Here is a 15,695-nt window from a genome sequence, read left to right as displayed (position 1 = left end):
GAGGGCATGGAATCGTGTAGATCAGATTTTTCCAACCCCCAGTCCTCACGATCCGCACGGTCATTTCTGCATGCTGCACACGCCTGATGATTAAGATCCTTCTGTGTGTTCTATGGAACTGGCGCTCCATGTGTCACTGGGATTTTTGCACACCGTTGGTGTACGGTGCTTTTTTTCTGGAAGAGTTTGCAGTTTTTTCCTGGATTTTTCTGTTTGCGCATAGTCATTTTAAGATGTTTTCTTGTTCATGTTTTTGTTTTGTTGCGGTTGCACCCGATTCAAGAGCCGAATGGCTCACAGGGCAATACCTAATACATGAAACTGAAACACTTTGGACACGCGCGTACACAAAACACAAGAGCCTCTTTGTCATTTTAATCTTCACTACCTGTGTGGAGTTAGTTAATTGCTTAATTTCCACCACCCAACCTATTGTCATAGGCCATAGCCTATGACCAAATCATCCAGAATGCACGCAATCTCATCCTATCTCGGAACTCGGCAGAGGTGAGCCTGGATAACGCTTGGATAGGCAACCACCGGGCACGTAAAGTTATCACCTGCGGAGATATATATGGTGGACAGCAGAGGGAGGTGTTGTACTCTACCTCTATGCTCCCACGTTTGTGCTGCCATCCTTCAACCCTCGCTAACCAGCCATATTGAATGGTCACATAACAACCACAGTCTGCAAGGTAAGGGGGGGGGTGGCCATCAGTGGTGGACCTGACACGCACATGACTTGGGACCACAGAGATGAAAAGCATTCCATACCCACCCACTGGGCCATGAAAACATTTCGTCACCTGTTTAACACCTGCCTGTGCTCGTGTGGGTGACTTGGCACTTGGTAGCATAGCGCGATCAGCGTGGGCCCTGGTGCCAAAACAATTAAATGGGCCCCTTCCCCTGTCCAATTCCCCCACCCTCTTCCGCATCGCCCGGTGCCTAGGCCCCACCAGCCCGTGGGCACCCGGTGCAGCTGCCGCTGCTGTTGCCGCTGCTGTTGCCGCTGCTGTTGCCGCTGCTGTTGCCGCTGCTGTTGCCGCTGCTGTTGCCGCTGCTGTTGCCGCTGCTGTTGCCGCGGCAGTTGCCGCTGCAGTTGCCGCTGCTGTTGCCGCTGTTGCCGCTGTTGCCGCTGCTGTTGTTGCTGCAGCTCATTATTGTTGCGTGCCGTTTGCAGGAGCTGGTGGCCACCATGAAGTGCCTGGAGGCGGTGTTCTCGGCGGCGTACCCTAGCGCGGGCTCGCCGGCGCCGGCCCCCAGCCCCGCGCTGCAGGCGCTGCGCTGCGCCGCGCTGCTCGGCTGGGCGCTGCTGCTCACCATCTGCCCGGCCTCCCGCGACATCATCGCCAGGTGCGCCGTTGCTCCCCACGTCGTAACCTTGCCCTCGCACTCTACCCCCCCACCACCCCGATATTAGTGTAGATTGAAAACTCATTTCTTTAGAACTGCTGTTTGTGGTTAGGTTGTTGTCCTTCTCCCGCACCTCCGATTAGCACGGTTGACTACGTATGGTGCAAAAGAAGTTTAACATACATACTACCCCGCCCGTTGTTCCATCACACCACTTGCCCCCTACCACCTCCCACCCCCAGCAAGAACATCGCTATGAAGTGGATATCACAGAGCTACCTCTGAGACCCCTTTAAGTGACCTCTGGTCCACAGTAGAGAACGGTATTAGTTTTTTTTACAACAAAAATTGTTCCAGTGTGTTTCCATGATTGTATATGAAACTTCACTGACTCGGTGAGGGGTCTCTCAAAATGAAGTCACCAAACTACTTATGGCCTTCATTAGGCATACACCGTTTGTGTACTTGGGAGTAATGCCAAATTTGTGACTCAGCAGTGGAATTTAAGCCAAATTAAGTGAAAAAATAAATATAGCATGACAATTTACATAAAGGTGAGGGATTTTTGTTATTGTGCGGGCACTGGTGCCTGGGTAAGAGACCAGCGACTCGCAGTGCTTGAGACTCATTTAGTTATGGGCCAATCACCTAGATTCCACACCCAGACCATCTCACCGGGACCAGCTCGCCCCGAGATGCACACCCGACAATCCCACCGGGACCAGCTCACCCCGAGATCCACACCCAGACAATCCCACCGGGACCAGCTCACCCCGAGATTCCACACCCAGACAATCCCACCGGGACCAGCTCACCCCGAGATCCACACCCAGACAATCCCACCGGGATCAGCTCACCCCGAGATTCCACACCCAGACCATCTCACCGGGACCAGCTCGCTGCTTTTTCCCTCCCGAGCCACCCAGCCGGCGCCGTTGGGTGATGTTTTGACGAGTGTTGTTTTTGTGCTTTTGTTGCTTTGTGCTGGGATTTCCACTCCCCTTTCCCCCCCACCCCCACTGTGTAATTAGTGTTTTTGCCGCCGAATGTTTTTCATTGGTTTCTCTTTCCTCGCTGTTGTTTTGCGGCCTCGTTTTCTGCATTGGGCTTTTTTGTGTCGCACCGTGGCCGTTTCACTGTTCGCTGTGGCAGCGTTATCGGATGAGGCCGTTGTGCTCCATCGTGCACAGGTTCCAGCGTGCGCTCTGCTGTGTTCTGTACGTTTTCCGTACTTGTCGCTGCACTCTGCCCCGCTGCGTTGGCAGACGTCGCGAACGGCATTGATTTTGGCTGGCACCTCGCGCTTGTGTAACATGACATGGGCGGGAGGTTCCGCTTGACTGCTCTGCGTATATTGTTGATGCGTTTTGTGCTGGGGACAAGGATATTTAAGCCTTGCTAACCTTGTTCTGGCTCAACTCTGTCGCTGTAACCTCGGTGCAATATTGTAGAGTCGTAATTAAACCAGGAAGGTTTCAGGTGTAGTTGAATGAAGGAACTGGCCTTGTTGTTGTTGCCTGTCCTATATTTGACTTGATGATGTTCAAGTCATGTTTCAAGTCCGGTTACTTTAAAAATAAATGCATATCAACTTAATAAGGTAATACATGTTTGGTGTAAAATGTATATCAAGTTAAACGCGCACACATTAGTATATTGCGCAACTTTAACAAGGAGTGATAATAGGTTTTTCCCCTCTTTTCTGGCAACAAAACAGGTGTTAAGACGTTAAAACACCAAACTGGAACCTTTCACAAGGAATCATGTCTGCATTAACCACAATGCTTGGGGTCAGAATGCAAACAAAAAACCACTGAAAATATCTGTGGCATTGTCCTTGAAACGGATTGGTCCACACCAGAGACAGCTTTCTTTTGAGCCTCGTCTCAAACGGTGTTAGACCAGAGGTCACCAAAAGGCGTGTCTCAAGGACAATGCCACAGATATTATCAGTGTTTTTTTTTTGCATTCTGACCACAATAATTGTGGTTAATGCAGACGTGATTCCTTGTAAAAGGTTTCAGTTTGGTGTTTTATCATCTTAAAAACTGTTTTGTTGCCAGAAAAAATGGGAAAAACCTATCATCATATTTTGGCAATGGCAAAGGAGGTCCCATGATGTCGATTTAACAAGGAGTGTTTAGCAAATTGTCTTAACTTTTGGTTGGGTCAAATGTCCTTGTCCTGAACACCGAAATGATGAACAGCAATAACAGAACTGAGCCAATATTGCCACATGACGGCAAAACGAATAACGTTGCGACAGATGGAGGTAGACGCCAACAGAAATGATTAATATATGCTGGCATTGAGGATCACAGCGACGTATATTGTACATGTTCACCTGGTGGTTGTGACCAATTCATCAAGGTCAAACCCAGAGACCTCATTCCATCGGGAAAATGAATATAGGTGAATAAAAACGGTTTAGAAAAATGCAATAAATAAAAACACGTGCAGATTTTTATTTTGGGATATAAAAGCAGGTGAGAGTTTGGCAAGATGACAAGTCTCTTGTGATTAAAGCTATGTTTTATAAAGTGGGAAAACGTGCACATTTTGTCTAAAATCTACCTTCAAATATGTACATGATGTAACACTGCAAAAAAACAGCAAAGGAATGTGTAGGTTTTAAGGGTAGTGGTGTGTCGCCCTCTGTTTGCGGTTAGTTACCGCATGTCGTACAGCGTGACGTCCTAGGTTTCACTCTGCGCGGCTGGAGGCTTCATGGAGTCTCATTGCTAGAGACTTGATGTTTCTCATCAGGAAACTGAAGAAGCTTCCAGCATGTGTTGCGAAATGTCAGGTGTGACGCGGAACGGCGTGCGGTACAACCTCGAAAATGCTTGAGAGAGCAACAGTAAAACTACAAGATGATACAAAAAGAATAGGTTTTTCTCTTTCCGGCAATCATACAAGTCTGGTGTAGGCCAATCAGTTCCAAGGGCGATGCAAACATTATTAAAGCATACTTTATCAGTTGCACCTACGATTAGCACGGTTGGCCACGTACGGTACGAAATAATTTCAACATACAGGAATCAAATAATTTTCGCTGCAATGTTTTACCACAAGCATTTACGGTATAATACAGACTTTGACGCCTTGCAATAGCTGTCCGTTCCGGAAAGGTTCAACCCTATTTTTTCATCATCTTGATGGCGGCAAAAAATGGTCTCGTCGTCGATAGTAAAACTCTACGCGTGGTTTCTAAAAGGGCCGTTCCCGGTGCCGCGTGTCGCGTGTGCAGTCACTTGCCCAAGCTGCCGGCCCTGCTGTCGAGCGACAACGTGAACATGCGCATCGCCGCCGGGGAGGCCATCGCCCTGCTGTTCGAGCTGGCGCACGAGGCGGACGCGGTGAGCAATTAATCTGATGTAATATATCTGAGCTGGTCCTACCCACCACACCCCCCCCCCCCCCTTATATCCGCACCACCCCCACTTCGACAACCCACACCGACCAACGTGGTGAGGTGAAGTATAAAAGCTAAAACTAAGCTTTGTTTATTTTACAATGTAAGGCCCATTGGGCTATGTAGCTCTTTTTCAGAAGCGACCTGGCCACAAATGATAGCCCAAAGAAGTGGCTTATCGCGTGGAAATTTATAGTAGCAGCCAAATACTCTAAACGCGTGACGTTGATTCTAAACGTGGAGGGGAAAAACTGGAGGACCCGGAGATAAATCCACGCGACCACGGGGAAGAGAGACACGCAAACTCCAAATATACAGCAGGCGTCACGGTCGGGATTGAACCCACGACCTCCTGTACCCCGGGCAAGGTAGTTAACATCTCGCCACAGTGGCACCCAATTATGGTCAAACAATCCCCCTATACCAGGGGTCAGCAACCTGCAACGCGGCTCTTTCAGGGACCGCTTTGCGACGTTCTTTATTCAGGACCACCGTCACGTATTCACGTGCATGGCGGCTCGTGAAATATTGGGTTCCTTTTTATTCACTGAATTAGAACAAAAAGTGTCTCCGTTATTCTGTGTTGCCGACCCGTGGCCGAGCGGCACTGTCGCACCGCACGCAACGTCGGACTCCCACCGGTGGAATATAGTCCCAGTCGACTCTCCTTGACGTTTTATCATCGTAATAGCGATGGAGAATTATGAGAGTCACTGACGAATTTAATAAATGCTTATGTTGATGCAGAATGGCTAAAAAGCACAAGAATGTAGGGCAAATATTGTCAATCTTTATTTAAAACTAGATAAATCTCAACTTCTAGATTTGAAGCTTTCGTGACTGCAAGGATTCATACTCTTAGGTTTTTCGGTGAAGTCACGTAGGTAAAAAATTAAAAATAATAGAAATAATAGAAATAAAATAATAAATCAAGACGTTTCGGAGGCAACACAAGTCTCCGTCATCAGGTGGGACCGTCACAGCCAGATTTACTAGCTGTGACGGTCCCACCTATTATTATTTATATTATTTATTATGATTTATTTTTTACCTAGGTGACTTTAGCAAAAAACCTAAGAGTATAAATCTCAACTGTTTGTTAATTTATGCCCGCAAAAACTACAACATGAGGGTTTTATGCTTTTACTAATCGAGCAATTTTAGCTTAGATATCTAAATGGCTTTCAGTATCATGTTGAACACGTCATAATATTTGGTCCCCATAATAAGTGAAATAAAGTCCCCCTTGGAGTGTGACGAGAAAGCCAATAGAAAGCCCCCCTCCCTCCCGTTGACGGTTCGTACGCAGACCGAGTCTCGGGGTGTGGGCAGGGCATTTGTGACATCTGCTTACAACCGTCCTCCTCGGGGTCGTGATTTGGTGGGGCGGGGTGAAGTGCAAAGTACCTGATGTATAACTCTATTATTCTCTTGTGCCTTCTCCCTATGATGCGCGGCTTTTGGGGGGGGGGCGGCCACTGACCCGCGGGACCACTGCAGGACTTCCAGTACGTGGGGGTGGAGGAGCTGTGCGACAAACTCAAGGACCTGGCCACCGACGGCAACAAATCCCGCGCCAAGACCGACCGCCGCAAGCAGCGCGCCATCTTCCGCGACGTCCTCAAAGCCGTCGAGGTGCCGTGTTTTTTTTTTACGTCGTCGCGTCAAACCGAATTTGTGGACGCTGGAGTCGTCGTTTTTTTACCGCTGCCGTACGGTTTGAATGTTGTGCCCTCCGATGCATCTTTTCGCGCCGTGCGACCGAGCCGTCCCAGGGCTGTGGCGAGCCGGTTCGGCGCAGCTCGGCGTAGGGTTGTTTTTCGACTGCGGGAACCGAGAGCTGTGCCGCTGACGTTACGTGCAATGAACACGTCTTTCGCCCCGTCTCCTGGCCCTGTTTGCCCCGCCGGGCAGATTCAGATGTTCCTGTGAAGCCAGCGGATCATAGTTTTTGTTCCGGCTTGGCACAGCAAATAGCTCGGTGAAAAAAAATCACCCATAACCGTGAGCAGAATCGGCCGTGCTCGCTTGGCTCAGAAGTGGGATGACGATCACAATTACGATGTTTTTATATTTTTTAAAAAGTTGACGTGGACGCAGGGAGCCTTTTTGGCAATCGCTGCTAGATGAGGGCCTCTTCCATTTTGCTGTTTTAAGCAAAACCAAATTGAAGAAACTTATAGCTGAAGAGGAAATTCAGCAGCCAGCATGAAATGTGTTAAAAAAAATGCACAGTTGCCTTCAATGGCAAACCATAGCCGGAATCCCAGCATTTTTTGCATGCCGGGATGACATCACCATCCTTGCACATGTTTAGTCACACAGCTTTGTGATAGCCATCGGCTAAAAATATCCCAGGGCCTGAACGAAGCGTGATCTCACAAAGCAGCAGCAGAGCAGTGATGGCTGTACTTGAGTGATGATCCCTAATTATGAGAATGGAACCAGTATAGAGTTGCCTTGCTATCATTTTAGCCTAAATATAAAAAAGCTAAAATCGTAGCAGCCTCGAGTTGAGAGGGGGGGGGGGTCTCATCGTGGGGATGTGGGATGTGTGCATAATGTGCACCAGATGGTTGATGTCACCTCGCTATTCAAGATTACGCGTATATCATAATTTCAATAGTTTGTTTCATTTGAGATGTCTAGTTCTTGACAGGCCTTTCTCAGAATTGCACAATTGTTGCAACCACCATATGACCCGTACGTAAAAGAGAAACTGCACGCATTTTTTCGGGGCGGGCGGGCGGGGGGGAGGGGGTGTGGGATTTTTTTTTATTTCCTTGAGACAGACCGGCCTGACACCTGCCCGCCCCTGTCTGTTCTCGGAGCTTTTGTTTACGCGAAATCGAAAACCACACACACGCACGCACACTTCTTCCTTTGCTTTCTTGCCAAGAGGGTTGTTGTTATTGATGCGCTCGAAAAGAAAACAAGAAAGCAAATCAAATATTTGCCTTGAAGCTCGCTAGCTGGGTAGCTCGCTCAGTTGGCCGCCTTGTACACCCGCCCCCATGATCAGTGGCTCGCGGGTGAGTCCAGTTGGCATGAGGGTTGGCATCGTAGTTTGTGTTGGACCCCCCCCACACCCTCCTCACCATGCCCCCCCACACCCTCCTCACCATGCCCCCCCACACCCTCCTCACCATGCCCCCCCACACCCTCCTCACCATGCCCCCCCACACCCTCCTCACCATGCCCCCCCCACACCCTCCTCACCATGCCCCCCCCACACCCTCCTCACCATGCCCCCCCACCCCCTCCTCACCCTGCCCCCCCACACCCTCCTCACCATGCCCCCCCACCCCCTCCTCACCCTGCCCCCCCCACCCCCTCCTCACCATGCCCCCCCACACCCTTTTCACCATGCCCCCCCCACACCCTCCTCACCATGCCCCCCCCCACACTCTTCTCACCATGCCCCCCACACCCTCCTCACCATGCCCCCCCACACCTCCTCACCATGCCCCCCCACACCCTCCTCACCATGCCCCCCCACACCCTCCTCACCATGCCCCCCCACACCCTCCTCACCATGCCCCCCCCACACCCTCCTCACCATGCCCCCCCACACCCTCCTCACCATGCCCCCCCCACACCCTCCTCACCATGCCCCCCCACACCCTCCTCACCATGCCCCCCCCACACCCTCCTCACCATGCCCCCCCACACCCTCCTCACCATGCCCCCCCACACCCTCCTCACCATGCCCCCCACACACCCTCCTCACCATGCCCCCCCACACCCTCCTCACCATGCCCCCCCACACCCTCCTCACTATGCCCCACTGTCCATCCCTGTAGGAATAAGCATCTCGTGGTAATGCGAGTGGTGTTCAGCGACTCTGTGTGGGGTGGGGGGGGGGGCGAGAGTGAGTGTGCCGCTGTTAAATATAGACAGCCTCTGTGCCCTGGAACGCGGTTTATTATAAGCAGGCTCTTATAATAATGGACAGTGGCTGTGCAGTCGGAGCCGGCATTCCTGGAGTGAATACCTGCTTGCCGTTGGCTAGACGCGCGTGTGCGTCGCGTTCTCAAGATGAATGCGGTGCCGTGGATTAAAGGGGATTTCGGTTGCGCGTGCCACTGGTACTGGCTGCGTGTCCTGCGTGCCCTTGACCTGGTGGGCAACAAAAAATGTCAACCGCGTCTCTTGTAACGCGCACGAGCGTGTGCGTTTCAAAGCGGTACCATTATTTCGGGATGATAAACTCGAATCGTAGCGCGTTCGTTCAACTTTGCCGACTGCAGCTGCTGCTGCTGGTCGGGTGACTGGAGCGGTCGGAGCGCTGAGCCTGCACCGCTGAGAATTCTGGGTTCGAATTTGGGTTTCAGCCGTGCCGAATGAATCTGGGTCTCCGAATGGATTCTTTATCTCGTGCCGTTGAATTATATATTACTTGCAATTGGAATAAATCGAAAGGTGGGAAAGAACAAAATGTCGTAATAAAAAAACACTCAAAACTTAGTTGACTGCAGAGTTCGAGTCTGTATCATGGCAGCTATGATTGATGCATTACTCTTTTAGATAATGTAGTTTTGTGGGTTATGTTAACCTTTAATGGCATGTATGTATTGTTCTGGTCTCTGTGTATCCTGAGCACCACCTATTGGTCCATCCGTCCACTCCAGTGGGTATAGCCAAGCAAATGGCTCGGATGGACCTGTGATGCAAGGAATGAATGCATGGCAGTAGAATATCGTTGACGATGGGATGTTAATTTCCACTTGTTTAATGTCATTGTCATTTTACAGTCTTAAATATTTTCAGTCTCTGGCGATAGGAATGCGAATTTTGTTTATGTATATGCACTCTCGTGATCTGATGGCACAGTAGCGAAGATACGCGGCTCGCAAACAGAAGGTTACGGGTTTAAGTCCTGGTTAATGCTTGACTCAGCCCTTCCTCTCTGCGGAGGAGTCCAGATGTTTTGACATTTACAATGATTTGGGTTGGAGTGGTGGCGCAGTGGTTAGCGCGTTGCCCTATGAACCGATCTGAGTTGGGTTCTTGGGCATGGCTGACATCAGTGTTGATCAATTTCCAGCCCTTTGTCAGTCCACTGCTGGAGAAAAACTTTAGCAGATTGCGTCGGTTATTGGGGTTGTTTGACCACACTTGGCCAAGCTGGTCAGTACGGGTTGATGAAGGAATGGACCAGTGCTGGTTAAGTTATCACTATATTGTTAATGATTAATTATCATACGTATTTATATATATCTATGTATTTTTATATAAATATATCGCAGGCAATCATTGTGTGGAAAAACAATTGTGAAAACGCGTAACAGATAATTGGTGAAAAAATACTCACAATAGGAATTCATAACTTGTCGAGGAACTTGCCCCTACCATAAGCACATGGAATTTCCACCACTGGCTTAGGACTGTAAATTGGAGATTATGGTCACTCCACTTGTGACCGATTTACAAGTGAACATATGAACGGATTTACGTGTTTTCTGCGGGGTGCGGCCATGGCAGTGCAGCGATGGTACAAGTGGAGTGGATAATCGCGCTGCACTGTGAACGCTACGACTACCGCAGTTGCATTTCCAGCGACAGTTCACATCGGTGGAGAGCTACATATTACTCTCTTCACCAACCCCCCCCCTCACATTAACCAGCGTGGTGAAGTACGACCAAGCGACTGCGATGTATCCAACATGGCGTGAGACCTTCATCCAGCAGTATATTGAAAGCGAGACGCCTTTATACATCATTCAGTGACAGAACGTGAGATTGTGTATGCTCCCTGCACATAATGGGCGGCACTCCACCGATTAGCTGCGAGTGCTCATGTGAAACATACACGGCGGCTTCACTGTACCGTGAGGGGTGGGGGGTGGGGGATTGGTGGGGGGGGCATTGCGTCAATGTGGACGAGAGTCACGCTGGGACAAGCCGCTTGCGTAACCAGAGTTCACCAGCGCTGCTCGGCAGCTCCATTTCCAGTGTCCTTTACAAAGGTTAAGCAATATGGCTGTACTGCCGCACATTCGTATTCATTTTCGCCCACCCATGCACCACCACCCCCTCCACTTCCCCATCCCCCACCACCTCCTTTGTGGAATCTGAAAAATGATCGGGGCGAGGGCACTAGGGCAGCGTTTGTCGTACAATGAAGCCACGAGCCGGCAGAGTGCATGATGTTTACTGTTAGGGGCCTCTTCGGGCCACAGCCGTCGTCCCCCGATGGCTGTGGATGAATGCACTTTTTAAGATGAATCAAAAGGTCATTCGTTGCCCTTCAGCCAACCCTTGTCTGTTGGCAGTGCTGGTGGAAGAGTAAGCCATGCCGAGTTGCTGCTTGCTTCCTGCCACCTCCCCCGCTGAAACAAAGATAAATGCTTTTGAAAGTTTATTGGATTAACAAACAAAAACCTGTTGTCGTTTATTCTTCCCCTTGCTGAAGGCAAAATGTCTTTCGTTCTGATCCTTTCGCCGTAGCTTGCGTTTGTATCGTTAATGTAGAACGTGCAACAGTCTCCAAACTCCCAAACTGGTCTCCACACTCTGCGCCACTGCCGCCCACGTGTCAGCCAGCAAGGGGCCGTTCCCCCGTGGGTCACTTGGCGAGCCTCCTCTTGTTGTTGGCTTTCCATTTGTTGCGTTGCCCAGGAGGGCGAGGCGCCGTCGGAGACGATACGCTTCGGGCCGGAGTGCATCTACGTGGACAGCTGGCTGAGGAAGCGCACGTACGACGCGTTCAAGGACGCGCTGGGCTCGGGGGTCCGGCTGCACCTCCAGGTGCGTGCGTGCGTGTGTATGCACGTTGAACTTCTTTCGCACCGCGTACAGCCAAACCGTGCTAATGGGAGGTGCGGGGGAAGAACAACAAACTAAACACAACAAGCAGTTCTAAAGAAATGAGTTTTCAATATACATTTAAAAGTGAACAGCTCCAGTGGCTTCGTAATAACGGAAGGAAGAGCGTTCCAGACGGCCGCTGAAGGGCATCGCAAAGCGTGCGATGCGGTGACTGCCTTTGTTCGATGACGAGCCAAAAGCCGCTGTGAGGATGACCGGAGCTAATGTCGTGGTTTATTCTACGTGACAAGATCATCCAGAGCTATTGTGGTTCATTTGTGGCAAGAAATGGTGCTACCTTGTAAGTTCGCTCACTCCCGCCCTGTTGTACAATTATTACATGAAGGAACGTGCCTTTTAAACAAGGCTATCATGAGGGCTGAGTGACTGGTTCCCAGGTCTTCACGAACGGCTCTCAATTGCTGTGCATGTGTGTGTGGGGGGGGGGGGGGGGGCGTACAACGCACGCATCGACCACCAAAAAACGATCGTCCTCTGTAGTTCAATTACAAGCCAAAACCGTTGTGAAGGAATTTAATAAAAATTGTCATGTGTCGTGTGTGTTTTTTTGTTTTTTGCCGAGCCTTGTTAAATACATCAATTTTTGTCCAGGAGAATGAACTGCTGCGGGACATCTTTGAGCTGGGACCTCCTCTGCTGCTGGACCCGTCGATGTTGAAGACCACGAAAATCTCTCGCTTCGAGCGCGTGAGTTTGCGCGCTCTCTTCCAGCGTAGCGCCGCACAGAGGGGAGCAGAGATTTGCGAAAGCACCCCAATCCGACCGTTGCATCTGGCTTGCACCACTGTGCACGCCCATTTATGGTCACAGTCCAGAGAATTGCCAGCATATAAGGGATTGCCCTTGGCCGAATGCTTGCAAAGCGCCCTCCCCCCCGTCATGAGCTGTGGGTTAATTTGAGCCAAAACTTCCGCTCGACACGTGGGTGGTGGTTGGTTAGTGGTTGTTCATATAAATAATTTACATAAGGGTACCATAAAAAAAAACCCACTCTTAGACTCTCTCTGTTGAAAAAGCGATTTCAAGACTCAATGGCTTGTCACTTTTGTTATAAATAAAGGATTTATTCCAGCGCGAGCGTGGGTTTTAATGGCAATTCATTTTCCCCTTTTCCCTACCGCTCACCCCGCCTCCCCCCCCCCGCCAGCACATGTTCAACTCCGCGACGTTCAAGGCGCGCACGAAGGCGCGCAGCAAGATGCGGGACAAGCGAGCGGACGTCGTCTGAGAAGGCGCGGGAGGTGTTTTTTTATTTTATACAAATAAAAAAAACCTTCACCTGCACTGCACCGCTGCCACGGCCGCGTGGACGTGACGGCGACACGTTTTTGCATGCGCAGGGGCTTTGGGCTCTCCCACTCGCTGTCTTTTGGTCTCGCGGTTCAAACAAAATAGAAAAAAGTCATCGCAAGCAAGTGCACTCGATTGGGTTCCACACTTGGCGTTTTTTTTGACGGCCAATTAGACACGACGCGTGTTCCATTTCAAGTCGCTGTACAGTGCGTTTTGCCCGCCTTTCCCCCCCCTGCCGCCGCCACTTCAAGATGTTCTCATTGTTTAACGGTGTCGACAAGCAGCTGTGTGATCTTTATAAATTATTATCGCTCGGACCAGCCAGTGTTATACTGCGTTGAAGGTTCCTCGCAGCGTTCGGGTCGATGGCTTGAACCGCCGCGAACGACGGGGGCCCCCCCCCCCCCACCTTGTCAGCTGTTGAAATGATGCTGTCGTGAACAAGGCACGGGCGGGGGACCACGTGCTCCTCTGGGGGCAACGTCGTTGGCACCTTGTTTGTTGGCTTGGGGGGGGGAGGAGATGCTGCCCCGTGATGCTGCTCGAGCATAAAGGGACGACATTTGGGAATCGTCGACAGTGTGCCGTACGTTTGCGTTGCGTCCGCCGGATTCTGATAAATGCGGGCATTGTGATGAATGCAGTAAAATCCCGTTATAACGACTCCCAATGAAAATAATTTCGGTGAAGGCAAATGTTCTTTTGGGTACCTTGCGTAATTTTCGCACTGTAACAACTTTGTTTTTGTGTTGTAATAACAACAATAACAACCTACCCATTGCATATGTGTGTTGTCATCGCCAAGTGCTCACTCGGTGGGTTTTTTCCGTCCAGCAGGGCTACAGAATAACCGTTGTGTAAACACCCGACTATTTGGGGTCGTTAAACATCATGTGTTCATGACAGTTTGCCTTTCACTCAGTTGTTTCATTGTGTAAAAACAAAAAATTGCAGATAAAAGTAGATTTTCTACCTACCTTTCCAGCCATATCTGTCGTCATAACACGATTTTACTTGAACATTAGATTTAAGAAGCTTTTTAGGGTTTAGTTGCTACCCGGTTTATTGATTATTTTCTGAGCAACACCAAAAATAAATTCCCCTCTTTAAACAATGTAAGTTCTTTTAGCGATCATGTGATTCTAACCTAATGTTGATGGGGCCTTTATGAGAATGGTGCTCTGCACACGACAATGCTTTTGCAACAATGTGCTGCTTACTATCTCACAGAAACACGATGATCGTGAGTGTTAAAAACACGGGAGAAACTTTTAAAATGCAATTATGAACCGTGGAATTCGATCACCTCGCAAGGGGTGATTCTAGTCTCTTCGATTCGCCTCCAAGATGTTCGTTTTCTAATCGTTCAGTCAACGTGGGACACTTTCAATGCACATTGTTGCCGCTGAGGGAACGACCGAAAACATGCCTGCTTTTTTTATGTAAGGATGTTTGCTTCCATCACTTGACGTAATTTTTACATGCTGTAAAGGAGTGACATTAAGCTACGTTGAGTGTAATTACATTTAAAAACCGAAAGCGTGAATATTCTAATGATAAGAGAACAGGTTATGTTTTTGAAAATAATATTTATTATATCAGATCAATAAAATTGTTCCATTGTTACCGCATCTTTGTGTTGGAAACGTTTTACCATAAGCTCCGGCGCAGAGCAAAATAAACGTAGCTTTTAGATTCAAATCGATCCACGTGGTACTGCTGTTAGTATTTGAAAACAATGCACAAATGTGTGTGTGTGTGTTCACAGTTTAGTGCAGTGGTTAACGTGCTGTGCCTAAACCCGGCGACCGAGTTTGATTCCCGCTCACGGCCAACACCAGTTATGATTACCTGAACCGGTCCTGGGCCTCCCCTAGGTCGACTCGGCCTCAAATGAGTACCTGGTGTGATGTGTAAACATCGCCAACTAGGGAGACAAAGGCAGCCGGGTGTGGCGCTGGCCTCTTACCCCCTCATGTGCCATGCCGACCTGCAGAGGTTCAACTCGCTAACATCACTTGCTCCTATACGTGGGATATGTGTATGTTGTTAGTTTGTGTATGCGGGACCTTGCCCTGTGCTCGTCATTGAGGTGGCAATTGTTTTGCCTCGAGTCGCACCTCATGGGCTGCAGTGTTAGCTACGCGTGCCCTGCGAGATGTCCTGAGTGTTTGAACAGCCTCGTGCATGCACAAGTCAACAATCATGATTCCTTGGTTAGCTTAAAATGTGTGTAAACATTTGGCAAAACTCGCCATAAACTGCAAAGCGGGAGACGTTAAAGACCCTGCGGCATATTTGGTAAGAGTGGACCTGTGAACTGGTGTCTGTTCATATCTAAAATGCAATATCCCGGTTAAGTGGAATGACGTACTCGTGACAGAAATTGGAGGATGAGATTTCCGATATGAGTTGATATGCAATGACATTTGGGTGGAAACGGATGCAGTCCTCAACACAAGCCTTTCACCAACAGCCACCAGCAACAATTTGAATGTTTCTTGCGCCTAAATGCAATCGCATCTCGAAACGCTGCCAAAAATAAATGCATGAGAGTGGGTTGAGTCATGGCAGGGAGCCGTGAGGGAGGTAGAGGAGGGGGTGGTAGGGCAGCACGTCGTCACGGCCTGGAATCGAGCAACGGGGCTCCAGCACAAGATAACAATGAACCCCCAGGGGCCGTAACGCATCGCCAGCGGTCCCCAGGGCATCCTTTGGAGGCTGAAGCCCTTTAATGGGAATCCGAATGGGATAATGAAAAGCAACATGCCGCCATGACTTAAGGAAAAAAAACGTTTTC

General features: G+C 49.6%; 1 protein-coding gene across 1 annotated transcript in view; it reads left to right on the top strand.

Annotated features, from left to right (window-relative positions):
- LOC133351570 (interferon-related developmental regulator 1-like) overlaps positions 1-14,600 on the top strand; it is a 30,219-nt gene extending 15,619 nt beyond the window's left edge. Inside the window, exons 7-12 of the mRNA XM_061566872.1 lie at positions 1,184-1,356; positions 4,607-4,715; positions 6,272-6,406; positions 11,393-11,521; positions 12,194-12,289; positions 12,750-14,600. Coding sequence (XP_061422856.1) covers positions 1,184-1,356; positions 4,607-4,715; positions 6,272-6,406; positions 11,393-11,521; positions 12,194-12,289; positions 12,750-12,830 — 723 coding nt within the window. The 3' untranslated portion in view covers positions 12,831-14,600. The remainder of the gene's footprint in view (positions 1-1,183; positions 1,357-4,606; positions 4,716-6,271; positions 6,407-11,392; positions 11,522-12,193; positions 12,290-12,749) is intronic.
- Positions 14,601-15,695: the final 1,095 nt, after the last annotated feature.

This window comes from Lethenteron reissneri, chromosome 38 (genome assembly GCF_015708825.2).
Source record: "Lethenteron reissneri isolate LAM-NWPU_2019-01 chromosome 38, ASM1570882v1, whole genome shotgun sequence".
Classification (NCBI taxonomy): domain Eukaryota; kingdom Metazoa; phylum Chordata; class Hyperoartia; order Petromyzontiformes; family Petromyzontidae; genus Lethenteron; species Lethenteron reissneri.
The sequence above is the reverse complement of the archived record's forward strand: the minus strand, read 5'-3'. Positions and strand labels throughout refer to the sequence as shown.